At 40.7% G+C, this 27,713-nt stretch overlaps 1 protein-coding gene across 2 annotated transcripts in view; it reads right to left on the bottom strand.

The window, feature by feature from the left end:
* Window positions 1–27,713, bottom strand: part of A2ML1 (alpha-2-macroglobulin like 1) — a 92,550-nt gene that overhangs the window by 31,863 nt on the left and 32,974 nt on the right. For both annotated transcript variants that reach the window (XM_032347178.1, XM_032347180.1), the window contains exons 2-6: window positions 8,676–8,859; window positions 8,185–8,347; window positions 7,538–7,590; window positions 1,297–1,317; window positions 366–525 (exon numbers count right to left, since the gene is read on the bottom strand). In XM_032347178.1, coding sequence (XP_032203069.1) covers window positions 366–525; window positions 1,297–1,317; window positions 7,538–7,590; window positions 8,185–8,347; window positions 8,676–8,859 — 581 coding nt within the window. The remainder of the gene's footprint in view (window positions 1–365; window positions 526–1,296; window positions 1,318–7,537; window positions 7,591–8,184; window positions 8,348–8,675; window positions 8,860–27,713) is intronic.

Here is a 27,713-nt window from a genome sequence, read left to right as displayed (position 1 = left end):
GGGGGGGGTATTAAAGCAAAATGCTCCCAAAGTTATTAGCTGGTTTAGCCTGGATTCAAAAATAAATTTAGGGGCGCCTGGGTGGCTCAGTGGGTTAAAGACTCTGCCTTCAGCTCAGGTCATGATCCCAGGGTCCTCGGATCGAGCCCCACGTCAGGCTCTCAGCTCAGTGGGGAGCCTGCTTCCCTTCCTCTCTCTCTCTGCCTGCCTCTCTGCCTACTTGTGATCCCTGTCTGAAATTAATAAATAAAATCTTAAAAAAAATTGTTTTAAAAATCCCTCCCCATAGTAGATTTTACTTTACCTTTGCTGATTTGGGGACAAGATTGTGTCCAACACTTTGACCTGCTAATTCTCCCACCTACCATATTCTTCCACACTGAAGGTGCCAAAGGCCGTGCCCCCAGCCACTGCTACTGTATAGGTTCCCAGCGTTGCCTCTGGTGCCAGCTGGAAGGAGAGGTCTACAATGCCTTGCTCAGGAACCACTTCCAGCCACTGTGCGATCCTGTTGCTATTTGGATCCTGTGTTTGTTAGAAAGAAATTCATGACGTACCTGCCTGTTTCTCACTCGGCACTGCAAAAAGCAGGTAAAGACACAAAGTGCAGGGGAAGAATCCCACTCGTTGCTCATGACCAGGAAGAACAGCTATAGTTTCAACTATGATTTTTTTTATTACTAAGTACAATAAATTTTCCTATGGGTCCGACCCCATTTGGGATAAAAAGCATCCTTGTGGATTCAAATAATCAGACTAAGTTCTCAAATGTGTTACTGCCAGTTTCAGAAAGTGGGTTTTAAAATGTCCTTTACAAAGTGCTTATTCTTGGTAACTATTTAGGGGCAATGCTGAAGGAATTTAGCACAATGTACCCGAAAGATAATCTAACAGAACCATGGAGGGGTTGCTGTGGGCAGTCACCATTCTAGACCCTTTCCTGCTTAGTACTTCCCACAGTATTCGTGTCCTACTCAACTGCTGAGTATCTATGACGATAGCGATTAGAATAAGAGGAGTACCGAACCAAGGCTGGCCCAGAAAAGTCACAGGAATCAGAGTAGGAGGGCTAGTCACAGCAGAGTGGTGTCCTTCTCTACAGAGGTTCAGGACCGAGGGGGCAGGGGGCACAGGCAGGAGAAAGGCTCAGCTGGGGTGGAGCTGTGGGTGCTCAGTACTGAGGCAGTCTCAGGCTTGGGGCCAAGATCTCAGAGTTGTTCCTGGCTTTAAAGCTTAGCACTAGATTCATTTCCCCTTTCCACAATGGACAGAAAAGAAAAGGAAACTTCGACTTACCTGCAGCTCCACCAGGGAGTACTGAAAAGGAAAATCAGATAATGTGGGTTAAAGCAGGATAAGCAATAAGGATGGGCTGAAAGCAGAAAGTTCACAAGGGCCTCTCTCTTTCTCTGTTGCCCTCTTCTTCCTTCCTAAATGGCTCTTTTGTGCCTTCATCAGGGTAACGATGGAGCAAAAGCTTACTGGCTAGGGGAGGAGAGAGAAGAGATTTCCTCAGAGGGACTGACAGTCTCCAGAACATTTGAAGAAATAAAGCTTCAGACCCTTCAGCATCCCTTAGGGCTCTGGGACTGAGCTCTACCACAACATGCCTGAAAACAAAGTCTTAGCATCTGGAGGCTCCCGGATGTTTAACCTCTTCTTGGGAGCCAACTATCTCCTTGACTCCTCCTCTGCTGTCTGAATCCCTTCTAAAAAATATTTTGTTTAAAAGAGTTCCATGGGGGGGCGCCTGGGTGGCTCAGTGGGTTAAGCCGCTGCCTTTGGCTCAGGTCATGATTCCAGGGGCCTGGGATCGAGTCCCGCATCGGGCTCTCTGCTCAACAGGGAGCCTGCTTCCTCCTCTCTCTCTCTGCCTGCCTCTCTGCCTACTTGTGATCTCTCTCTGTCAAATAAATAAATAAAATCTTTAAAAAAAAAAAAGAGTTCCATGGGGGTGCCTGGGTGGCTCAGTTCGTTAAGCATCTGCATTTGGCTCAGGTCATGATCCCAGGGTCCTGGGGATTGAGCCCCAGGTATCAGGCTCCCCCTGCTGCTCCCCCTGCTTTTGCTCTCTCTCTCTCTCTCTCTGTCAAATAAATAAATAAAATATTATTAAAATATTTTTAAAAATTTTTTAAAGAGTTCCATCAAAAGACTTCAAGAAAATGGATGCTAAAACTAAAAGGTTAGTGGTGAACAGGTTATTGGGCTAAGTGCTAAAGTGTCACCAAAATTATTTACTAATTAGAAAAAAAAGACCGGGACACCTGGCTGGCTCAGTCAGTAGAGCTTGTGACTCTTGATCTCAAGGTTGTGTCTAAGCCCCAAGATGGGCATGGAACTTACATTAAATAAATTAAAAAAATGAGGGACACCTGCATGGCTCAGTCGGTTAAGTGTCTGCCTTTGGCTCAGGTCATGATCTCAGGGTCCTCGGATTGAGCCCCACATTGAGCTCCACATCCAGCTCCCTGCTTGGCGGGGAGTCTGCTTCTTCCTCTTGCTCTGCCCCTCCCCCCAGCTCATGCTCTCTCTCTCTCTCTCTCTCTCAAATTAATATTGAAAAAAATAAAAGTTTAAAAATTAAAATAATTTTAAAAATCTGAAGAGAAGACATATCTTTACACTAGAGAAATTACTTACCTTAAGCAAGTAATCAAATTCATTTTCACTAATAATGGGACAACCTGTCATTATGTGTATCCTTTAGAGTATACTGGAGGTTCATAGCATTGTCTAGTAAATATTTTTGCCAAAAATGTTTAGCTTAAATCTAATTAAGACCTCAGAACAACTTCCAGAAGATGGGGAAACAAGTTAGATTACACAGTAAAGAAATTATCAGACAAATCAAGAATGTTGAATACTCTGTAAGACAACTAGGCTTCCCTAAAAGTCGATGTCATATTCTGGAATGATGACATTCTACAAGTCATTTAGCCTGATCACTTTCTCTCTCTCTCTCTCTCTCTCTCTCTCTTTAAAAAAAAAAAAAGTCAATAATGAAAAATTAAGATTATTTTAAGTTAAGAGAAATTTAAAAGACAGAAATTTAAAAGACTTTGATCAGATCTTAGTTCGAAAAAACCCTCAAACTCATTTGAAAAAAGCTGATTTAAGACTGGGTATTGGGCGCCTGGGTGGCTCAGTGGGTTAAGCCGCTGCCTTTGGCTCAGGTCATGATCTCAAGGTCCTGGGATCGAGTCCCACATCGGGCTCTCTGCTCAGCAGGGAGCCTGCTTCCTCCTCTCTCTGCCTGCCTCTCTGCCTACTTGTGATCTCTCTCTGTCAAATAAATAAATAAAATCTTAAAAAAAAAAAAAAGACTGGGTATTAAATGATATTAAATGATTATTGTTAATTTCCTTAGGTTTGATAATGATATCATGATTATTTAAGACGGACCTTTTCTTTCTTTTTTTAAAGATTTTAATTTTAAGTAATCTCTATACCCACCAGTGGCTCAAACTCACAACCTCAAGATTAAGAGTCGCACTCTCCACTGACTGAGCCAGCCAGATGCCCCTAGGATCTACTTTTAAAAAGATACAAGCTAAAGTGTTCAGGAATAACATGTTATGATATTTGCAACTTATTTTTAAATAATTCAGAAAAAAAAAGAAAAAAGATCAATTAAAATGAATATGGCAAAATGAAACATAATGAATGTTATGTTTGAAAATTCTTATAATAAAAAGTTGAGAACAAAATGGCTGCTCCAGATAATCTATGAGAAAAATCATCTTTTTATTGTGTTATTTGTATAAGATCTTTTGATTTTTTTTGAAATTGTAATAATTAGAATTGTACAAAATCATAGCCAAGGAAATTGGTAATTAGAATATCTAAAATGTTGGGGGTGCTGGGGTGGTACAGTCAGATAGGCACTGACTCTTGGTTTTGGCTCAGGTCAGCATCTCAGAGTCATGAGACTGAGTCTCAAATCAGGCTCCACACTCATTGCAGAGTCTGCTTCAGATTCTCCTTCTCCTTTTGCCCCTGCTACTCATGCTCTCTCTCTCTCTCTCTCTCTCTCTAATAAGTCTTAAAAAAAGAGAGAGAGTATATGTCTAAAGTATTAATATAATTAAGACTTGATTAGAGGGTGCCTGGGTGGCTCAGTGGGTTAAGCTGGTGCCTTCGGCTCAGGTCATGATCTCGAAGTCCTGGAATCGAGTCCTGCATCGGGTTCTCTGCTCAGCAGGGAGCCTGCTTCCCTCTCTCTCTCTCTGCCTGACTCTCTGCCTCCTTGTGATCTCTGACTGTCAAATAAATAAATAAATAAAATCTTAAAAAAAAAAAAAGACTTGATTAGAGACTATACACTTACTGAATTCTGGGCATTCCAATTAGTATTATATACACTTAAAAACTAAATGAGATTGAAAGCTGGAATTTAAATACAGGGGCCTCAGAGAGCATACAAGAACTGGATCTCACTTGGAAGGAAAAGGGAATGAAATCAAGATGGTGCTTGCCTTTGATTCTTAGACCAAGTACCACGTGATGTTAACCAGTGAAGAAACAGAGATTCATTAAATACAACTATCAGCCTTGATATCCAGGATAATGGCAGTTCTTCAGAACAGCCAAAAAATGAGAGATAAGGATTATAGGAACAGAAAAATTTCCCTTCTTCCCTTCTAGGTTCTTTGGCTGGTTTAATAATTAAATTGACAAAAGATGGAGTAACAGGAGAAAAAATTTAATTACATACATCTGCACAAAGACAGTGAGACTCATGGGCTGCCAGGCAACTGAGACTCACTTATATGCCATTCTAAGCTAAGGAATGAGATAGGAGCCTGGGGCTTCAGCGGGAAATGGGGCAATTCACAGGAAGATCAGAAGAGCAGATGGTTGGTAATCAAATGTTTGTCCTACCATGCAGATGGATCTTTTAGGTAAAAAAAAGTTGTATCTGGTAACTGGGCCATGCCCCCATTTAAGATCTCTCTCTCTCTTTTTTTTTTTTTTTTTTTAAGATTTTATTTATTTAGAGAGAGAGCAAGAGTGGGGGAAGGGCAGAGGGAGAGGGAGAGGAAGAATCTCAAGCAGACTCCACCCTGAGCATGGAGCCCAAGGCAAGACTTGATTCCAAGACCCTGAGATGTGACCTGAGCCAAAATCAAGAGTCAGACATGCAACAAACTGGGCCACCCAGGCACCTTCCCCACTATGTAAATTCTTTTAGTCAGTTAAGGGAGAAGTAAAATAATTTTTCCTGAGCATTTTGGCTCATCATTGCCTTCAGCTCAAAATAATCCACATGGCAAAGGAGCCCATGTTGGGGTAGCACATTCTGCTCCCCTTCAAGATAAAGAGGGAGACAGGATTCTTACAAACCACAGCTACACAGACAATAAGGAGACACAAATGAGACTACTGTGGACTGCTAAAAAGTACAGAAAAAGAATACCTCTCAGATGACAAAGTACTCTTCTCACATAGAGAGTCAAGAATCAGGGAGGACACCAATTACCCAGAAGTAGGCTCCGTAAAAAAACAAGTGTTCAACAATGCTAGGAAAATAGCATTTCCAACCGGAAGCAGGCTGAGATTTGTGAATACATGGTTGTAGCAACCAAACCAGAGAGGCTCAATAAATCTCAAGTATACTTCAGTTGCCTCAGGATAAAATACTGTCCTCTGTAACCTCACAATCTTTGTCCCTCAGTTTCTTAGAAAAAATTCCTTTAGTTTACCTCAGTATTCCAAATTGGAGTTTCAAATTTTCAGTGTTTCAGATTGGATCTTGGAGTCGGGGGCTGTGTAAAGAAATGCTGTGAAGAGGAAGGAGTAATTTTACAACAGAAATAGAGAATAAGGATGGAAATCAGAACACCTCTCAGGAATGGGTCTAACCTGTGTGGAGGAGAGTAACAAGGGGTAGCTAATGAGATCCACCTTCAGGGGGCAGTAGAGCCTAAACTAACACTTGACTGTGGTGGCCACGCTCTCCACTAGTATTTCCCTCAGCACTGGGATTACCAGTCTGCTGAGAAAAAAGTGGGCAATATTAGGGGCTCCTGGGTCTGAGTCGGTTAAGCGTCTGCCTTGGGCTGGGTTCATGATCCCAGGATCCTGGGATAGGATCCCACATTGGTGTCCCTGCTCAGTGGGGAGCCTGCTTCTCCCTTTCCCACTCCCCCTGCTTGTGTTCCCTCTCTCACTTTGTCTCTGTCAAATTAATAAATAAAATCCTGGGAAAAAAAAAAGTAGGCAATATTAAGCTGGATTGATGAAGAAAGGATACAGGTGATAGGAAAGAGCAATAGAAAAGAATTCTAAATTGAGGAAGAAAGTAGTGGTGAAGGAAGCTGCTGATCAATAAGCTGATCCCTTCATTGTGTGTTCAGGGAAAAGAAACAAGCTCTGAGAACATGGAGATGGGAATAAAGAATAATGCTTACCCTATCACTATCTTTAGAAGCTTCGTGACACAGCATGTATCCCGGGCTGTGACTGAAGGAGAGAGAAAACAACAGGCATCTCCTAGAGGCAAGCATTTCAGAAATGTAAAACTGACACAAGGCCTACCTTGAGATCAAACTTATCATAAGGCTTATGATTCTAGGGATTGAACTGTTCAAGGAGCATTCAAATAATCTCCAGATATTACCACCTTTTAACTTTTGGCATATAATGTAGTCTATTTTTTTTTTTTTTTAAGATTTTATTTATTTATTTGACAGAGAGATCACAAGTAGGCAGAGAGAGAGTTGGGGGTTGGGAAGCAGGCTCTCTGCTGAGCAGAGAGCCTGATGTGGGGCTCAACCCCAGGACCCTGAGATCATGACCTGAGCCAAAGGCAGAGGCTTAACCCACTGAACCACCCTGGTGCCCTGGCACATAATACAGTCTTAAGAGAATTGCCTACTTTATCAAACACCTTGCCTTGTAGTAAAGGATGGTGGGGATGGATATTCTTTTTTTTTTTTTTTTTGTTAAACATCCTCCTGAATTATTTCTAATATCAGAACTGCAAAGCCACATGGTGTCATTCCTGGAGAAAAGGCCTGGAAGTTTTAAAAAACTCTCTTTATTTTTAAGGACTTATTTATTTATTTGACACACACACACACACACAGAGAGAGAGAGAGAGAGAGAGAGGAGCGTGTGCTCTAGCACACAAACCCGGGGAGTGGCAGGCAGAGGGAGACGCAGACTCCCCTGCTGAGCAAGGTCCCAGATGCAGGACTTGAGCCCAGAACCCTGGGATTAAGACCTGAGCCTGAGGCAGATGCTTAACAGACTGAGCCATCCAGGTGTCCCTTTAAAAATCCCTTTAAGATGACAGTGGATATGAGCATCTCTCAGGAATGCTAATCTAACTGCTGTTCTCAGCTATCCACGCTGCCTGTTTTTAGAAGATGGGACAAGGAGGGTTTAGACTTGTAATCTGAGACTAGCACAAACATTCTGGATCTCAGATGACTTCGCCTCATCGCACTTTTTAGAAAGAATCTCCTTTTGCCCACTCTCTCTCAGTCTGCCCTACTTCTCTCCCTTTCCCTCTTCCCAACTAAATTCTCACCTTGTCATTCACTGGGATAAAGCTGCTGTTCAGGGTGACAATGCGGAAGTGCACTAGAACAGAACAGACATCATTGGCAAAGGGGGTTTTCCCTTCTCTGAATCTTTTTTCCACCCTTTCTACTTCCCCCACACACTTCGAAGTCAGCAAAATTCCATCAGGTTTTACTTTAAAACAAAACAAAAAACAAAAACTGAGTCTGAGAGAGAGGTCAAAGCCCCACCCAGCCCCTCACTTGGAAACATTAGAATGTAAGGCCCTTCTACCGAAGAAGGCACAAAGTACAAATACCAGGGGCTCAAGCCAAAAGCCCTTGAAAATGTCCTTATAAAATGTTTCTTGATGCTGTCTTATTCACATCAGCAGCTTGCTGTAAGATGCAGAAGCCCAGTTAAAGTTGCCAAATTCCATCCCAGGAAAAATGTGTACTTTTGTTTCAGATACACACACACACTAGCAACTCCATCCACTTACTCCCACTGATGTAACACAGCGTGTCTTCAACACCTGTGACCCCTCCTCCCTGCAAACCTTCCTCCCTCCTGCCTTGTTCCATTGACCTCTCACCCAGCCACAAAGCCCCTCTTTCAGAATATGAGCAACGGTTTGTCCTGTCTTTTGTCAAATCCCATCTGTGTGCCTCTTACCTTCCTGCCCTGGGTTGTAGATAGGTTTGTCAGTTTGTATAAAGACGCCATTCCCCTGCCTCTGAATTAGAACCCTTTTCTTCTCCTCAAAGCTGGTATTATTTCCAGTAGCCGAAACCCAGATTGTAGCCACTTCCTCTGTGCCACCAGCAGGAGGTGGTACCTGAACAAGAGAAGGGAGCTCTGTGGCAGAGTAGGATATTGGGGAAACAGCTGGGGGTAGCAAGGGTAGGGTCATAAAACAAGTTGCCAGGAAGAAGAGAAACCATATTCAGAGGTTAAGGTCAAAAAGTAAAAGAAGAAATCCAAGGTCAAGGAAATTGTGAATGTGTTACGGCCAAGAGTTCAGTTTAGGTTTAGGGGAGACCAGGTTTAAAGACTGTGGCAAAAGTAAAATAACAGAAATCATACTTACAGTTTAGATTGCCTAAATGCCTAGGAAGGAAGCTAAGAAAGGAAGAGAGCAGAGTTGGAGTTGAATCTGTGCTTACCAGAAAGGAGATGCACTGTAAGTGCCTCTTCTTCGATCCAGAGGTTTCTAGCAACTTCTGAGTCTTGTCCTTGGTCTCCAGAGTAATAGTGAATTTTACATCAAGGCACCCAGGGCTCAGATCCAAACAAACTCTCTGGGTAGAGGGGAAGTTAAGCTGGGCTGGTACTGTCACCAGGTAATTTCTATTAAGGAAGCAAAAGGATTTCAGGGCGTAATGATTCATTCACTCAGTGAAAAATTAAGCCCTTTCCTAAGCACTCAGCATACAGCATTGAATTTAACAGACTGATCCCCCGCCTTTGTGAACCTTATTTTCTATAAGGGACAAACAGGTGAGTAACAAATAAATCAGCCTTAAGCTGTGCACAGCCTTAAACCAACCACAACTAGGAGGCCATCACTGAGAATCTACACCTAGGGTACCAGGAAGGAAATTAATTCTATTAGAGAGAACAGGGTATGAGGAGTCTACTATAAACATTATCTTTTTTTTATTTTTTAAAGATTTTATTTATTTATTTGACAGAGAGAGATCACAAGTTGGCAGAGAGGCAGGCAGAGCGAGAGAGAGGAGGAAGCAGGCTCCCTGCTGAGCACAGAGCCCAATGCAGGACTCGATCCCAGGACCCTGAGATCATGACCCAAGCCGAAGGTAGCGGCTTAACCCACTGAGCCACCCAGGTGCCCTAACATTATCTTTCTTAAAGCTTCCTTTTGGTGCCTCTGCCTTTCTCTCTGGATAAAGGAGAAATGAAACCAAAGAAGGAACAGATGAGAAGGAAATTAAAATAAATCAGAGATTATCTCTTCTCTCCCGTATTTAATTTGAGAAAAGCAAAGAAGCCACCTGCCCTAAATCAACACTGACACCAAGCACTTACGGGAGATATTTTTCTGCAATGGCTGGTGTTAGGGTCAATATTCCTAGAAGGAGTTGAGCCCACATCCTTGTGGGTGAGATTCCTCAATAGCAGGAACCAGAAGTCTGGGTCCCTGCTATAATATGTATATTAACCCCACAGGGTGTGGAGCTTTTGATTAATGCATCAGCCAATCACCTATTGGAGCCCTCAGGCTAAGGTGGTAACCCTGGGTAGGACTTCTATTCACTCCCTCAAATTTATTTCTCCCTGAAACATTCATACTGGCTCAGCCAGTCCTTAATACCTATTCTGGGGAAATCCCAGGGCTGAGTATTCACAGTGGTAATGCTCTCAGAACAAATTTTGGACTTCTCCCTTTTTTTCTGGTTTCATTCCAAATTTCCATCCACGTTTGATCTTTGTTCTCTTGTTATTCTATTAAGACATACTTGGGGGGCGCCTGGGTGGCTCAGTGGGTTAAGCCTCTGCCTTCGGCTCAGGTCATGATCCCAGGGGCCTGGGATCAAGTCCCGCATTGGGCTCTCTGCTCAGCAGGGAGCCTGTCTCTCCTCATCTCTCTCTCTGTCTGTCTCTCTGCCTATTTGTGATCTCTCTCTCTGTCAAATAAATAAATAAAATCTTTAAAAAAAGAGAGACATACTTGGGAACACAGGTATAGGAATAGTATCAAGAGAAAAGCAGTATATCTCTATCTATTGGGGAATTTAAAAAATTAATACTACTCAGTATTCCTGTGATTATGTGGAAATAGGGACATATACACTCCTTATAAAAGTATAAATGGATAACCTTTCTGAAGACAATTTCACACACATCGAAACACTTTCACATTTCTATGACCCAGCAATTCTTATTTTGGAATTTTTTTTTTTTTTAAGATTTAATTTATTTATTTGACAGAGAGATCACAAGTAGGCAGAGAGACAGGCAGAGAGAGAGCTGGGGGGGTGGGAAGCAGGCTCTCTGCTGAGCAGAGAAACCCATGCAGGACTCAATCCCAGGACCCTGAGATCATGACCTGAGCCAAAGGCAGAGGCTTAACCTGCTGAGTCACCCAGGTGCCCCATTGGAAATGTTTCTTAATGAGCGAAGAGAGCATGCATGTATGCAAAAAATGTATCGACCGTAAGTTTCTTCACTGTATTCTTTCGACCGTAAGTTTCTTCACTGTATTCTTTATTTTGGCGAGACTTGAACGCTACCTAGGGTATAAATTAGGATACTTTCTGGAGTACAACCCAAATGAACAACCCAATGAATGAACAACCCAAATCAAACCAACTTAGACGAAAAAGAATTTTTTGGTAATGGGTGGATCAGACATGAAGAACCGAAGGAACCAGAGAAACTGGAAATGTTATGGCCTGAAATTAGGCACTGATGCTGTCAGGACTCATTTCTCCCAATCTCTCAGTCCCACTATACACAGGATTTCCTTCAAGTAGTGGAGAAGAGGGAGCTGGGAATCCTTCCAGCCCTATGATCCCAAGATACAGAAGTTTTTCATCTAACTCAGAGAAATTTCTGAAAATGGATTTTGTTCCTCCTTGTCTCATATGCTCAGCTCTGGATTAATCACTGTAGCCAAGATACTACAACAGGTGGACCTGGGTCATTCTTACCACGCAGAGGCCAGCACGATGAAGTACTGTGACTGGCAATCCCAAAATAACACATGGAATTGGACAGGAGGGGGTTTTCTAAAGAAAGGAGTCCATTACTATAGGAAGTGCACTGGAGTAAAGATGCTGGGAAAATCAAATGTTAAGTCTATACAATGCCCAATAATATAAATTTTGTTGAAAAATTGCTATATTAATATAAAGCAACAATACACAGCCATTAAAAACAGTATTTTCATGACAAGGGGAATTGTTTGCAACACTAATTGGATGACACGGTAGAGAAGAGGGAGTATGATACAAAACAATAGGTAGGAATTTCCACTTCCACTTAGGACATTAAAAAAAAAAAGTTGGAAAGAGCATTTTCCCCTCCCTGATACTGAAAAAAGCTAAATCATAACCTTTTTTGAACCAGAAAGTTGAATGTAAGAGCTGAGCAGAGATTGCCAGTTAACTCACTAGTCTAAAATCCAAGGAGGCACAGCTTCTTCCGAGAAGAGACTTAAGTGTTGAGTTGTCTCCTCTGTGCTGGAACATGGGAGGTACTTGGGCCATCACAGAAGCAACTAAGGACACAGCTAAGATTTTAATGAATCACTAAAGGTCTAGTGTGGTCTAGAATAACAACAAAGAATCTCTGTGTGACATACGGGAAGCTTGTACTTATTTACGGGTTCTCTTCCATCACCTTTACCAAGGGCTCGTAAGAAAGATTGGATACAGAATGAGACTGAAAAAAGCCTCCCATAGTAGTATAGACATAGAGGAAAGTATTATCTATCCCGCAGGAAAGGCCCCAGCTGCCCAAACTCTTTTCAGAAAGCTTAAGACTCTGGAGAAAAGTGGTAAATTGTTGCACAGGTAAAGACCCACTGTTGCCAGGGAAAGGACAGAGTGAAAAAGAGGAAAAAACAAAAACAAAAACAAAAAACCAAAAAAAACCCAACCTCACAGGGAGGGAAAAGAAACAGACCTCAGCCAAGAATTCTATACTCATACTTTCAGAGGTTTCCTAAGACTGAAGGAAGGGCGGGAAACACCTACACAAGACGTGCCATAGACACAAAGCAAAGTTTGATTAGGAGTAGAGGCAGGAATTCTAAGAAAATCTTATCCTCCAAGGCACAGGCATATAGACTACCTATGACTGAAGATGAAAAGGTCAAGAGAGAACTACCGCACCCTCTCACCAGCAACCCAGCCAAAAACATAACAAATAGCAGCAGTCCACCACTGGCAGAGGGGCAAAAATATGGAGAGAGACCACCTCTGTGGTGCCTATAATGTGTATAGGGAATTGAGAGCTGAAAGTGGAAAACAAACATTGAGAAAAGCCTCCAGCATTCCAGACCCGACCCCAAGTACAAGGCATCATAAGAGGAATTTGAAGCTTGTGGTATACTGAAAGAGCAAGTCCTAAATCCACCTCATCTTTTAACCAGAATGACTCCATCTACTATGCTAAACTGCCTGAGAAGAGATGTGTCCCTTTCTAGATATAAAGGCTATTTACTTAATCTCCCCTGTTTTGGACAAGATGTCTGTCATTTAACCAAAAATTATGTGATGGGGTGCCTGGCTGGCTCAGTTATTAGAGCATGCAACTCCTGATCTCAGGGTTGTGAGTTTAAGCCCCATGCTGGGTGTAGACCTTACTTAAAAGAAAAAAATTATATGACTTACAAAAAGAAGATGATGATGACAACAAAGACAACAATGGTGACAACGCCCTGTGAAGATACAAAGCAACCGACAGAGTCAGACTCATAGATGATATTGGAGTGAGATCTATCCGAATGGAACTTTAAAATGACTAGAAGAGGGGCTCCTGGCTGGCCCAGTCAGTAGAGCCTGTGACTCTTGATCTCTGGCCTGTAAGTTTGAGTCCTATGTTGAGTGTAGAAAATACTTTGAGAAAAAATCTTTTAAGAAAATAAAAATAAAAAATCAAATGGCTAGAAGTAATAGAAGTACAAGTAATACTATATATTATAGTCCTTAAGGACTATAATAAAAAAGGTGGACAATATCCATAAACTGATGGGAAATTTCAGCAGAAAGATGGAAGTGATAAAGTCAATTAAAAATGCTGAAAATTAAAAAAAAAATAAGTTATCAGAGATGAGCAACTCCTTCCTCAGGCTCTTAAGTAAACTTGCCACATCTGAGAAAATAATTAACCAATATTTACCTTATAAATAAGTCAATAGAAATTATCCAACTGAAGCACAGAGGAAAAAAAGGTAGAAAAAAATTTAACCTCATCAAAAAGACAAGAAGTAACAAATGTTAGCTTGCATGTGGAGAAAAGGAAACACTTGTGAACTGTTGATGGGCTTATGAATTGGTGCACCACCATAGTAAACAGGATGGAGGATCCTCAAAAAACTTAAAAATAGAACTATCATATAATTTCACAATCCACTTTGGGGACTATATTCAAAGGAAATGAGAACATTAACTTGAAAAGATATCTGCACCCCCATGTTCACAGCAACATTATTTGCAATAGCCAATACATGGAAACTACCTAAGTATCCTCTGACGGATGAAAGGATAAAGAAGTTGTGATAGGGCGCCTGGGTGGCTCAGTGGGTTAAGCCGCTGCCTTCGGCTCAGGTCATGATCTCAGGGTCCTGGGATCGAGGCCCGCATCGGGCTCTCTGCTCGGCAGGGAGTCTGCTTCCTCCTCTCTCTCTGCCTGCCTCTCTGCCTACTTGTGATCTCTCTCTGTCAAATAAATAAATAAAATCTTAAAAAAAAAAAAAGAAGTTGTAATATATATGTGTGTATATACTGGCACACACACACAGGAATATTATTTAGCCATAAAAAATGAAGAAATCTTACCATTTACAATGTGGATGGAGTTTGAAGGCATTATGATAAGCAAAATAAGTCAGACGGAGAAAGAAAAATATTCTATGAGTTTACTTATTTATGTGGAATCTAAAATAAAAAAAATAGGTGCCTGGGTGGCTCAGTCAGTGAAGTGCTCAACTTGATTTCGGCTCAGGTCATGATCTCAGGGTTGGGAGATCAAGCCCCATATTGGGCTCCATGCTGAGCATGGAGCTTGCTTAAGATTCTCTTTCTCACTCTCCCTCTGCCTCTCACCCCTGTCCCCTATTTGCACACTCACATGCACACTCTCTATATGTCTCTAAAACAAAACAAAACAAAGCTCATAGAAAAAGATATTAGACTTGTGGTTACCAGAGATAGAGGGGAAGGGGAATTGAAGGTTGGTGGTCAAAAGGTATAAACTTCCAGTTATATGATAAATACATAGTAGAGATGTAATGTACATCATGATAACTGTAGCAAACACTGCTGTAGGATTTATAGGGAAGTTATTTTTTAAATTTATTTTATTTTTATTTTAAGAAGGATTCATGCCCAATAGGGAGCTTCAACTCATGACCCTGAAATCAACAGTCAGATTCTTCATCAAATGAGTCAGCCAGGTTCCCCAAATAGGAAAGTTGTTAAAAAGGTAAATCCATGGGGCACCTGGGTGGCTCAGTGGGTTAAGCCTCTGCCTTCGGCTCAGGTCATGATCCCAGCGTCCTGTTATCGAGCCCTGCATCGGGCTCTCTGCTCAGCAGGGAGCCTGCTTTCCCGACCCACTCTGCCTGCTTCTCTGCCTACTTGTGATCTCTCTCTCTCTGTCAAATAAATAAATACAATCTTTAAAAAAAAAAAAAAAGACTTAAAAAAAAATAAATAAAAAATAAAAAGGTAAATCCTAAAAGTTCTTTCTCATGGCAAGGAGAAATTTTCTTTCTTTTTTCTTTTCTTCTTCTTTTTTTTCTTTCTCTTTTTACTGTATCTATTATAAGAAAATGGATGTTAGCTGAACATATTCGGGTAATCATTTCACAATATACATAAACGAAAACAACATGCTGTATGCCTTAAACTTATACAGGGATGTATGGCCATTGTTTCTCAATAAAACTAGAAAAGAAATAGAACAATACGTCCAAGAGCTGTAGGAGCATATCAAATGGTTTAAAATCTATGTCATCAGGGTGCCTGGGTGGCTCAGTGGGTTAAGCCGCTGCCTTCGGCTCAGGTCATGATCTCAGAGTCCTGGGATCGGGTCCCGCATCAGGTTCTCTGCTCCGCGGGGAGCCTGCTTCCTCCTCTCTCTCTCTCTGCCTGCCTCTCTGCCTACTTGTGATCTCTCTGTGTCAAATGAATAAATAAAATCTTAAAAAAAAAAAAAAAACTATGTCATCAGAATCCTAGAAAGAGAAGAGAGAAAGAACAAGCAGAAGAAACGTTTGAAAAGACAACAGGTGAGAATTTTCCAATCAAACAACAGATCCAAGAATCATAGAGAATTCCAAGCAGGATAAATGCCAAAATAAAATACACCTAGAAGTGCCTGTGTGGCTCAGGTGGTTAAGCATCTGACTTTTATCTCAGCTCAGGTCTTGATCTTAGGGTTGATTTCAAGACTTGATTTCAAGTCCTACATTGGGCTCCACACTGGGTGTAGAGCCTACTGAAAACACACATACACACACAGACCTAATCACATTATTTTCAAACTGCTGAAAATCAGAGAAGAAGAGGAAGTCTTGAAGATGGCCAGGTTGGAGGGGGTGGCAGGGACACATTGTATATAGAAAAATAAAGGTAAGAAGTATACCAAATTTCCCATGAGAAACAATGTTAACCAGAAGACAATGGATTGACGTTTTCCAAATAATGAAGGAAAAAAACCCCAAAAGTCAGCATTCTGTAGCCAACAAAAGTATCTTTCAATAATGAAGGGGGAAAAAAGACTTTTTCAGAGAAGCCAAAGCTGAGAGAATGCATTGCCAGATCTGTGCTACAAGCAATATTAAAGGAAGCTTTTAAGGAGGCAGATACGACAGAAGGCGACAAACTATAGCCTGCACTATATAAACTGAGAGCCTGTTAAATCCAGCCTCTCACAGGTTTTGTAAATAAAGTTTTATTGGAGCACAGTAACAGTCATTTGCTTTTGCGCTATCCTGGTAGACTTGAGGGATTACAAGAGACCATTTGCCATGCAAAGCCTCATTACTTACTATCTGATCATTTATAGAAAGTTAGCTAACTCCTCTCAGAGTGCCAGACAGAAACTGCACAAATAAATGAGGATTTCTGAAAATGGTATCAAACAAAATAAATACAAAAGACATTCAAGTCCATTTTTAATCACTTTAAAAGATAAAAGACTGCATAAAGAAAAAAAAAAAAACAGTTCATTCGGAGTTACATCATAGGAATGAGGCATTTTTTTACATGTCAAGACAAAGGGAATGAAAAATGAGGAAAGAAATACTGAGGAACATGCTTTGCATAATCTCTTTGGCATCTTTTTCTTCTCTTCTATTTTGATTTTCTGATGAAATTTTTCTCCTCTTCCCTTTGTAACTTCTTCAGGGCCCACGACTACTCATGTCTGTTTCTCTCAACTTTTCTATAAACCCAATAAAGCCACCTAAATTCTCTTCAACCATTAATCTTCTTTTATCCTGGCCCTTCGATTCTAGCAAATAAGATTGGTTAACTTTGGGATCCTATTGAATATTTTCCAATTCTGTGGATCTAAAAGAGAAGCTAGAATGGGTCTAGGCAAGGTTCCAGCCATGGGGACTATCTGTACATCTAGTAATGTATTAGTTATGGAATGAAAAAATAGTATTGCCTGAGCTAGAAAAGGGTGCTTAGTTATATCAAATGTATTTAGCTTGAATTTCTAGGATGTTAACTTCACTGCAAAGGGAGATTTAAAACAGCTACTTGCTGCCATAGCAACCAGAACACACCAGTCTTGCAGAAGAAACACAATGGTGCAAAGAATCTGTATACCGAGTGCCATTGGTTAGCTGTGTGACTCATGACAAGGTATTAACCTCTCTCTGCTTTGGTTTCCTCATCTATAAAATAGGAACAATAATACCACTTATCTTACAAAGTTGTTGTAAGAATCAAATAATGTGATGCATGGAAGTGTATAGAAAAGTGCCTGACACATACTTAGCTTCTTATAAATATTAGCTTTATTTTTTAAAGATTTTATTTATTTATTTGAGAGAGAGAGAGAGAGAGAATGAGTGGGGGAGGGGCAGGGGGAGAAGCAGACTCCCTGCCAACCAGGGAGCCCAATGCGAGACTTGATCCCGGGACTCTGGGGTCATGACCTGAGCCGAAGGCAGACACTTAACTGACTGAGCCACCCAGGCACCCCAGATGTTAGCTTCAGTATTATTAAAGACAATGGTGGAACAGGCTTTCTCAGAGTTAGCAACTTTCCGGCAATTAGCAATTTGAAGAATGATATAAGCAAGATTTGCAGACTTGCTACACAACAATGTGAATGTGGTTATCAGTCCTGAACTATACACTTAAAATTGATTAAGAGGGTAAATTTTACTTTATGTATTTTTTACCATCATCGAAAATTAAAATAGAGGCAGCTGGCTGGCTCAGTTGGTGGAGCATGTGACTCTTGATCTTGGGGTCATGAGTTTGAGTCCCATGTTGGGCACAGAGCCTACTTAAAAATAAATAAATAAATAAACTATCTTCAAAAAATTTTAAATAATAATAAAAGATCTGCAGGTTGTGAAAAAATAATAAAAGTAAATTTGTGTTTCAGTATTTTTTAAATTTAAAAACTTGCAACTTTCATTAAAAAGAGGAAGATCTGGGGGCATCTGGGTGGCTCAGTTGGTTAAGCGACTGTCTTCTTCTCAGGTCATGATCCCAGGGTCCTGGAATAGAGCCCTGGATTTGGCGGGGGGGTGGGGGGGGTCCCTGCTCAGTAGGGAGCCTGCTTCTCCCTCTTTCTCTGCTATTCCCCCTGTCTGTGCTCTCCTGCTCTCTTTCTGTCAAATAAATAAATAAAATCTTAGAAAGAGAGAGAAAGATCTGTAGAGAGATGTTTTTCTTTTGTTTGGCTACACTGAGGGTTTCACATGATCAGCAGAAGGCACAGAGAGACACCGCAAAGCAGACAGGATAGGACTTCATACGTGTAGCTTTTGTCCATGTCATTCCCTTTGCCCAGATTGCCTTTTCTCCTTCTCTACCTGGAGAATCTCTCATCATCCTTCCAAATTTAGCTGACACTTCCATAAGACATTTCTACCTTACTTCATATTCTTCACTGCTCCAGAGAGAACTTTGTCTTTTTCCTATGTCCCAAAACTTGGGTTCCTAGTGAGTTTGACCACAGCACTAGTCATCTTGTCTTGTCACTCTTTACTTACGTTCCTCTTTCCCAACCTATTCTGTGAGAGGCAGAGCTTATCCTAATCCTTCCTCTAGCCTAGTTACTCAGGATGAATGCATAAATAAGGAGCAAAGGGCAAAGATCATCCCACATCTTATCCATCTCTTAATTATCTCCAAATTCATTTCCTCTTTTCTGACTCTCCACACTCTTTCAATGTTCCCTCTCTGTTTGAAGCTTCTGTTGGGTATGATTTTATGATTAGTGGCACCATTAATTAATTGTTCTTTCTTGTAGCTTACTTTCCACACTAGGAAGAAGGATTCATGTTTTTGTTTTTTTTTTTTCCCTTAAGTAGGCTCCACACCCAAGGTGGGGCTTGAACTCACAACACTGAGATTAAGAGTCACACACTCTACCAAACTGAGGCGGCCAGGCGTCCCAAAGAATCTATCTTTCGTCTCAATTGATTTATTAATAAGAGAGACATGACAAAATGTTTTATTAAAATACCTTTTGTTGGGCCCCTGTCCCAGAGTTTTTTACTCCTTGGTCTAAGGTGGGGCCTGAGAATTTGCCTTTTGAACAAGTTCTCAGATGATGCTGATGTTCCTGGGCCAGGGAACATATTTTGAGAATAGCTGCTATAATGCTAGTTACTCAGAAAGACTGCCTGGAGTTTAGAGCAAAGTTCTGATCATAAAGGTTCAGAATGCCAACTCTCCTCTGCACTTCCCACACCAATGTCCAATAGGAAAAGGTCATGAAACTGTCTACCTTTCCCTCGTTGTTCTCCTTCTCTTGCAGTCAGTTTTTCCCAGAACTTCTCTGAACTTATCATTAGCAATGTAGTTTGGTGCTCTGCTACCTGGAATAAAGTGAAAATGGTAACTGTATGGGGTAGAAGAAATAAGATGCCAACACTCCTGAGCTCTCTGTGGAATGAATCCACATGAACTCTCCCTTGATGGGAAAGGAGAGTTGTTCAGAAAATATGAGGGGCTGCCTCTGTGTTTTATTTTCTGTAATTTTCTTTAATATATACCCATATAAATAGTAACATGCAAGTAAAACAGTGAATGTTAAATTTAATCCACACCGTGAAATAGTTAGTTAGCATCTGAAGGCCCAGGATATAAGATTCACATCTACATTCATTTGGAAACCTCTCTGGTAGGCATAGACTATATAACTCCTGAGGACAGGAACTCTATTTTGCTAACTGTTTTATCTCCACATTTAATATAGTACCTGGCACCCAGGAAGCTTTCAGTCCATCAGTCAACCCTGATAAGTGCTGGTGAGATCATGATTAGATTGTCCATAAATATCCATCAGAGTCTTGTTAGAAATATACTAGGAAACTTGCTTCTACAGTTTAAAATAATTCCTATGTGTTTCTCTCATTCCCACAACAAACATACACACACATGTACGCAGCAAAGTTCTCTTTTTTTTTTCTAATTAAAAAAAAATATTTTATTTATTTATTTATTTCACAGACAGAGATTACAAGTAGGCAGAGAGGCAGGCAGAGAGAGGAGGAAGCAGGTTCCCTGCTGATGTGGGGCTTGATCCCAGGACCCTGGGACCATGACCTGAGCCGAAGGCAGAGGCTTAACCCACTGAGCCACCCAGGTGCTCTCTTTTTTAGGTACAGAACACTTTGTGGTTGCCTCTGAAGGTTCTGGTTGATACAGATACAAGGGAAAACCAGTATGTCCAATTTCAATTTTAGTCTACATCAAATAAATCTTAAATAATCAATTTTATTATACTCTATATTCATAGTCTACAGAAAGTTAATAAAAAAATGAATACCAATTTGGAGGAACATAAAACATGAAATTTTGAAATACCCTAAATTATATTCCATTTTCTATTATTAATAACTACTTGTATTTATTATTTTTTATTAAAAAATTTTTATTACTTGTCTTTTAATATATGTTTCTATCCTATATTACCCCTTTCCTTTCTATCTGTCTCTCCTTGAAGTGACTATGAAGAGTAAGTGTCAGGTAGCTTTTAACTGGTGATAGCACCAGTCTTGCTATATAGACACTTCAAACACAAACTATCTGAAAAAGAAGCTTTTAACAATCCCATTTGAAGGGCACCTGGGTGGCTCAGTGGGTTAAAGCCTCTGCCTTTGGTTCAGGTCATGAACCCAGGGTTCTGGGATCAGGCCCCTCAGCAGGGAGCCTGCTTCCCCCTCTCTCTCTGCCTGCCTCTCTGCCTACTTGTGATGTCTCTGTATGTCCAGTAAATTAAAAAAAAATCTTAAAAAAATAAATTCCCATTTACAATAGCATTAAGATCAATAAAATACTTAGGAATAAATTTAACTGAAGAGGTGAGAGAGCTGTACATGTGGAAACTATAAGACATTAATTAGAAAAAATGAAGAAGACACAAAGAAGTAGAAAGATATCTCAAGGTTATGGGTGAGAAGAACTAATATTGTTAAAATGTCCATACTATCCAAAGTCATTTATAGACTCAATGCAATCCCAATCAAAATTCCAATGTGTTTTTTTCCTCACAGAAATAGAAAAATAAACATTGAAATTCATATGAAACCACAAAAGTCCCCAAATAGCCAAAGCAATTTTGAGAATAAGAAAGCTTAAACCAAGCCCTGTTCCCTGCACTCTGAAGAACTGCCCTTTCCAGTCACACACTGCCCCCTCAGTCCCAGCACAATGGCCCCCTCCCTCAGAAGACTGGCTCCAACCCCTGATAACACCACATCTCCAAACCCAGGAGTTTTGCAAGGCCTCAGTGTCTATGGCAGCAGCAACAGGTCTCACTTCACAAGCAGACTAGAGCACACCTAGTTAAAACAAGCCACATTCTGGCCAGGGACCAAACACTGACCAAAACAGGTAAAGACAGCCTCTGCAGACAACCAGCCTGAAGAATAAAGGAGCCAGGACACATCAGCAGAGCACATGCTGCACATGTTAGAGAGATTTCCAGAAGCACCAGTCCCTGGGGAACAAGGGTATGCTATACTGCAGGGCACTACAGGACCTCTTCTTCATTAAGCCATTACCCTCAAGAACAGGAGATGTAACTGACTTTCTGAGCATACAGAAACAGGCACAGAGACTTAGATAAGATAAGAAAACAGAGAAATTTGTCCCAAATGAGAGACGAGTACAAAGCCATACCCAAAGATCCCTATCTCAAAAAATTAACTTAAAATGGATTAAGACTTAAATAAATGTAAGAGCTGAAATGATAAAATTATTAGAAGAAAACATAAGAAAAAAGCTACTTGATGCTGGTCTTGGCAATAATTTTTTAAAAAGATTTGTTTATTTTAGGGGCCCCTGGGTGGCTCAGTTGGTGAAGTGTCTGCCTTCAGCTCAGCTCACAATCTCAGGGTCTTAGGATTGAGCCTTACATTGGGCAGGGGGTGGGGGGGAGGGGGTTCCTGCTCAGTAGAGGGTCTACTTCTCCCTCTCCCTCTCTAAAATAAATAAATCTTTTTAAAAAATACTTTATTTATAAAAAGATATTTTACTTATTTATTTGAGAGAGAAGTAGCACAAGCAGGGGGAAAGGGCAGAGGGAGAGGAAGAAAATCTCAAGCAGACTCCCTAATGAACATGGAGCCTGACACAGGGCTTGATCTCATGACCCTGAGATCATGACCTGGACCAAAATCAAGAGATGGCTGCTTTAGAGCCACCCAGGCACCCCAGCAATGACTTTTGGATATGACACCCAAAGCACAAGCAACAAAAACAAAAATAAGCAAGTACATCACATGAAAAAGTTTCTGCACAGTAAAAGAAATTATCAACAAAATGAAAAAGCAATGTATTGAATGAGAGAAAATATTTGCAAACCATCTATCTGATAAAGAGTTGACATCCAAAATACATACGGAACTTGTACAACTCGATAGTTTAAAAAAAAAAAAAAAAAAGCAAATAGGGGTGCCTGGGTAGCTCAGTTGATTAAGCAACTGCCTTCAGCTCAGGTCATGATCCTAGGATCCTAGGATCAAGCCCCGAATCAGGCTCTTTGCTCAGCAGGGAGCCTGCCTCTCCCTTTCCCTCTGCCTGCTACTCTGCCAGCTTGTGCGCTCTCTCTCTCTCTCTCTCTCTGTCAAATAACTAAATAAAAGTTAAAATAAAAAAAAAAATTAAAAAGGCAAATAATCCAGTTTGAAATGGGCTAGAAGAAGGGCACCTGGATGGCTAAGTGTGTTAAGTGTCTGTCTTCAGCTCAGGTCATGATCCTGGAGTCCTGGGATCAAGTCCTGCATCAGGCTCTCTGCTCAGTAGGGACCCTTCTTCTCCCTCTCCTCCCGCTGTTTGTGCTCTCTCTCTCTCTCTGTCAAATAAATAAATAAAATCTTTTTAAAAAAATGCACAAAGATCTAAAATAGACATTTTTCCAAAGAAGACATACAAAAGACCAACAGGTACCTGAAATTTTGCTCAACATCACTAGTCATCAGGGAAATGCAAATCAAAAGCACAATGATGTATCTCACACCTGCCGAATGGCTACAATCAAAAACACAAGAAATAGTAAGTATTGGTAAGGATGTAAAGAAAAGGGAAACCTCCCACACTGTTGATAGGAATGTAAATTGGTAGAGCCCCGGTGGAAAGCAGTATGAAGTTCCTCAAAAAGTTAAAAATAGAACTACCATATGGGGCGCCTGGGTGGTTCAGTGGGTTAAGCCACTGCCTTCGGCGCGGGTCATGATCTCAGGGTCCTGGGATTGAGTCCCGCATCGGGCTCTCTGCTCAGCGGGGAGCCTGCTTCCTCCTCTCTCTCTCTCTCTGCCTACTTGTGATCTCTCTGTCAAATAAATAAATAAAATCTTTAAAAAAAAAAAAAAAAAGAACTACCATATGATCCAGTAATCCTACTATTGGTTATTTACCCAAAGAAAACAAAGCACTAATTCAAGAAAATATATGCACCTCTATGTTTATTGAAGCATTATTTATAGTAGCTAAGATACGGAAGCAACCTAAGAATTCTCTGATAAACAAATGAATGGATAAAAAGATGTGGTATGTGTATACGTACACATATACACACATAGCCATAAAGAAAGGATGAGATCTTGCCATTTTCTTTTTCTAAAGATTTTATTTATTTATTTGAGAGAGAGACAGTGAGAGAGAGCATGAGCGAAGAGAAGGTCAGAGAGCGAAGCAGACTCCCCGTGGAGCTGGGAGCCTGATGCGGGACTCGATCCCGGGACTCCAGGATCATGACCTGAGCCGAAGGCAGTTGTCCAACCAACTGAGCCACCCAGGCATCCCTTGCCATTTTCAATAAGATGGATGTGACATACACATATCAAATCATCACATTGTATGCCTTACACTAACACAATGTTATTTGTGGATTATATCTCAATAAAGCTGGTGGCAGGGGAGAAATTTCAAGCATGCTTCACTAGTTAAGTATTATATTAACACTACTTTAGTCCAAATAATTTCCTATCCATTATACTTAATGATCTAACTAATAAATATTTTGAGTTAGAATCAGGAAGCCTTTCAGTGTCAGCTCTAAATTTGAATCAAACTGCTTTTGAAATAAGCTCCAGAGCACGAACTCCCTGAGGCCCCCAAGAATGTGGTTTGCCCGTAATATTGGCAGCCGATAAGAACATGATACAAGCTTGATTTTGGCCGGTCTTGTCTCTCTGTTTCTGTCCCATCTCTCTGTCCCATCACCCTGTTTCTGCTTTCTGTATAAGGAAGATCACCCAGTAATACCAACCCCTCCTCTGTGGGAGGCTAGCTGACCTTCCATTAGTTGCTTACTTCTTTTTACTACCCTTTCAGTCAAATATTTTTATCTCTTCTGATCCATTTTAAAATCTATTTAATGGGGGCATCTGGGTGGCTCAGTCTGTGCTGTCTGCCTTCAGCTCAGGTCATGACCCTGGGGTCCTGGGATCAAGCCCCACATTGGGCTCCCCTCCCTCTTCCCCTCCTCACCGCTTGTGCTTTCTCTCTCTCTCAAATAAATGAATAAATAAAATCTTTTTTTAAAAAATCTATCTAGGGACGCCTGGGTGGCTCAGTTGGTTAAGCAGCTGCCTTCGGCTCAGGTCATGATCCCAGCGTCCTGGGATCGAGTCCCACATCAGGCTCCTTGCTCGGCAGGGAGTCTGCTTCTCCCTCTGCCTCTGCCTGCCATTCTGTCTGCCTGTGTTCGCTCTCTCTCCCTCTGTCTCTCTCTGACAAATAAATAAAAAAATCTTAAAAAAAAAATCTATCTAATGCAGTTATCAGTTTGATAACCTGCCTGTAATTTGGTGGGGGAAAATGTCTAGGGTTTAATAATTTCCAAAACTGCATAAAATCCCATTGCTGGCACATCACAAACACATACAGAGGAAACAGCCACGTTAATAGTTATTCTGTAAAGACTTAGCCTACTTAGTTTTGTCATGGATATCAGAAGCCTGACTTAAGGGTTTTAGCTTGAATAAACATCATAATATATCACCTAGAAGGGGGGAACTTTATTGTAAATAATAAAGGTGTTTCTGGAATAACAATTATATAAATTATATATTATCCTATTGTTATCATCTTATCCTAACAGTTTGCTACCTTATGCTACATATTATCTTAGGCATAGCTAGGTTAAATATATTTAGTTATATAATGTATATAATGGTTATTCAGGGATACTCATAAATTTCCAATTCATCTATACCAAAAGCTTACTAGTGATAAGCACTCATTAATACAGCTAAGGAAAAAAAAATTGTTCTTGTGTGCTTGGAATTCTTCTTTATTTATATTATTCCAGCTTTCTTGATCCCTTTAAAAATATATTTTATGTGGACACCAGTTGGTTTTGGTTAAGCATCTGCCTTTGGCTCAGGTCATGATCTTGTGGTCATGGGATTGAGGCCCAAATCAGGGTCTGCTCAGTGGCGAGTCTCCTTCTCCCTCTGTTATCTCTCTTGCTGTCTTCAAAAAAATGAATAAAATCTTAAAAAATATGTGTGTGTGTGTGTATAATATCTATCTACCTATCTTATATTTTGTCCATACTATTCTACTCCCTGGTGTTACTTTTTCAAGTCCAGATTATTTCTACTTTTTCACAAATAATCTTTGGTCTTTCACCTGCTAACATTCTCTTTGAATACTTTGTTCTCCAAAAAGCTACTGGCACACCTTATTCAGTAATCTCTTATAAGATACCTTGACTACTGTCCTACACGGTATGGTATTCTCAGAAAACCAGCTTTCTGTTCTCATTCCAGGAGAGGCCAGAAGACAGGGGCCTGTCCATCCCACTCCAGGACTGCGGACTCGACTGCTGGAGAATCAGGAGCTAAGCAGATCAAGTTATAATTTGGGGAAAAGGAAGGGATGATCCAGTTGAAGTTAGGACCACTCCTTGCTTGCCTCTGTGTCCTCCCCACCCTTCTCTACTAATTATAGGTTTCACTATTTCTTCTTCAAATCCATTTGAGTAAACTATACGGCGTATCAAAGTTCAAATATGAATGCATCAGGGCAAAAGAAGTTGCCACCCAACCACACCCAAACTCAGACAGCAACTGAACCATGATGCTATAGCCTCAGTCCACTTACAATAGTGTCTGTCTGTGGCAGGCATTTAATAAATATGAATGAACTCTTATTTTAAAAATTATTAACTCATCTTTTAGCGAGGGGGAAGGGGCAAGGGGAGAGGGAAAGAGAGAGAATCTTAAGCAGGCTCCATGCCGGGCTTGGATCTCATGACCCTGAGATCATGACCTGAGCCGCAATCAAGAGTCAAATGCTTAACCAACTGAACCACTCAGGTCCCCCTGAATTAATTTTTTAAATGAGAGCAAAAAGGTCTAATTGGGGTGATTTCAGCAAAACTCATGCAGTAAGGATTTTTAAAAGCAACAACAACAAAAAATCATAGCAAAATTGTCAGGATCGATTTTAGGACCCTGGAAATCAACCAAAGGTTTGCAGCAGTCCAGAGAATATTTATTTAAGAAAAACAGCTGAATCTTGGTAAGAGCAGTGAGCTTTATGGCATCTCGTTTCCTTAGTCCCACTCCCCACTTTCCAGTTCCATAGTAACCTTGAAAAATAACAGCCTCGGGTGCCTGGGTGGCTCACTGGGTTAAGCCTCTGCCTTTGGCTCAGGTCATGGACTCAGGGTCCTGGGATTGAACCCCGCATCAGGCTCTCTGCTGGGTGGGGAACCTGCTTCCTCCTCTCTCTCTCTCTCTCTCTGCCTGCCTCTCTGCCTAATTGTGATCTCTCTCTCTCTCTCTCTCTCTCTCTCGATCTGTCAAATAAATAAATAAAACCTTTAACAAGAAGAAAGAAAGAAAGAAAGAAAGAAAGAAAGAAAGAAAGAAAGAAAGAAAGAAAGAAAGAAAGAAACCTGCCTACACTTCTAATAATGGGGGAGGGGGATATGGAAAGGATCTCATTCCCCCCAAAATGTCATTATTTGACCTGTCTGCCAATGGGTCCCTGGAAGACTACTGGAAAGTCCTTTCTTTATCCAATCTCACACAAACGTGCCCACTGCTAAATACCTCATGGAAATAGAGGAGAGCTTTTGTTGAATGTTTTAACATTATAGCTGCCTAAGATGATGGCATAAATAAGAGACTAACCAAAATGCTTAAAAAGAAACGCTGAGGAATGAGATATTCATAGGGATGTTGAAAATTTTATGGAATTAGTTCAGAAGTCACTGGACAAACAAAGAACAACTATAAAAAAGGAGTAACGATAATAAATCCAGAGGAGGCAGAAGAATCTGATTTCTAGAGATGCCACATTTTATTATTTTAAATGCTATTGTCTTTTTTTTTTAAGATTTTATTTATTTATTTGACAGAGAGAGATCACAAATAGGCAGAGAGGCAGGCAGAGAGAGAGGGAGAAGCAGGCTCCCCGCTGAGCAGAGAGTCCTATGCAGGGCTCGATCTCAGGATGCTGAGATCATGACCTGAGTCGAAGGCAGAGGCTTAACCCACTGAGCTATCCAGGTGCCCTTGAAATGTTCAGTTTTCAACAAAAAATTATTAGAAGCAAAAAAGTTTGACCTATACACAGGGAAAAAAAAAAACAAAACTCAGCAGAAATAATCCCCAAATTCCCTGAACTTACTAGACAAATACTTCAAATTAGTTATTTTAATTAGGTTTAAATAACTAAAGAAAACAATGTCTAAAAAAAGCAAAAAAGGTATGAGAACAATGTTTTACTAAATAGAGACTATTAATAAAGAGACAGCAATTTTATTTTATTATTTATTTATTTAAAAGGATTTAT

The sequence above is a fragment of the Mustela erminea genome, chromosome 6, assembly GCF_009829155.1.
Source record: "Mustela erminea isolate mMusErm1 chromosome 6, mMusErm1.Pri, whole genome shotgun sequence".
Classification (NCBI taxonomy): Eukaryota; Metazoa; Chordata; class Mammalia; order Carnivora; family Mustelidae; genus Mustela; species Mustela erminea.
Note: the sequence above shows the minus strand (reverse complement) of the source record. Positions and strands in the feature narration are given on the sequence as shown.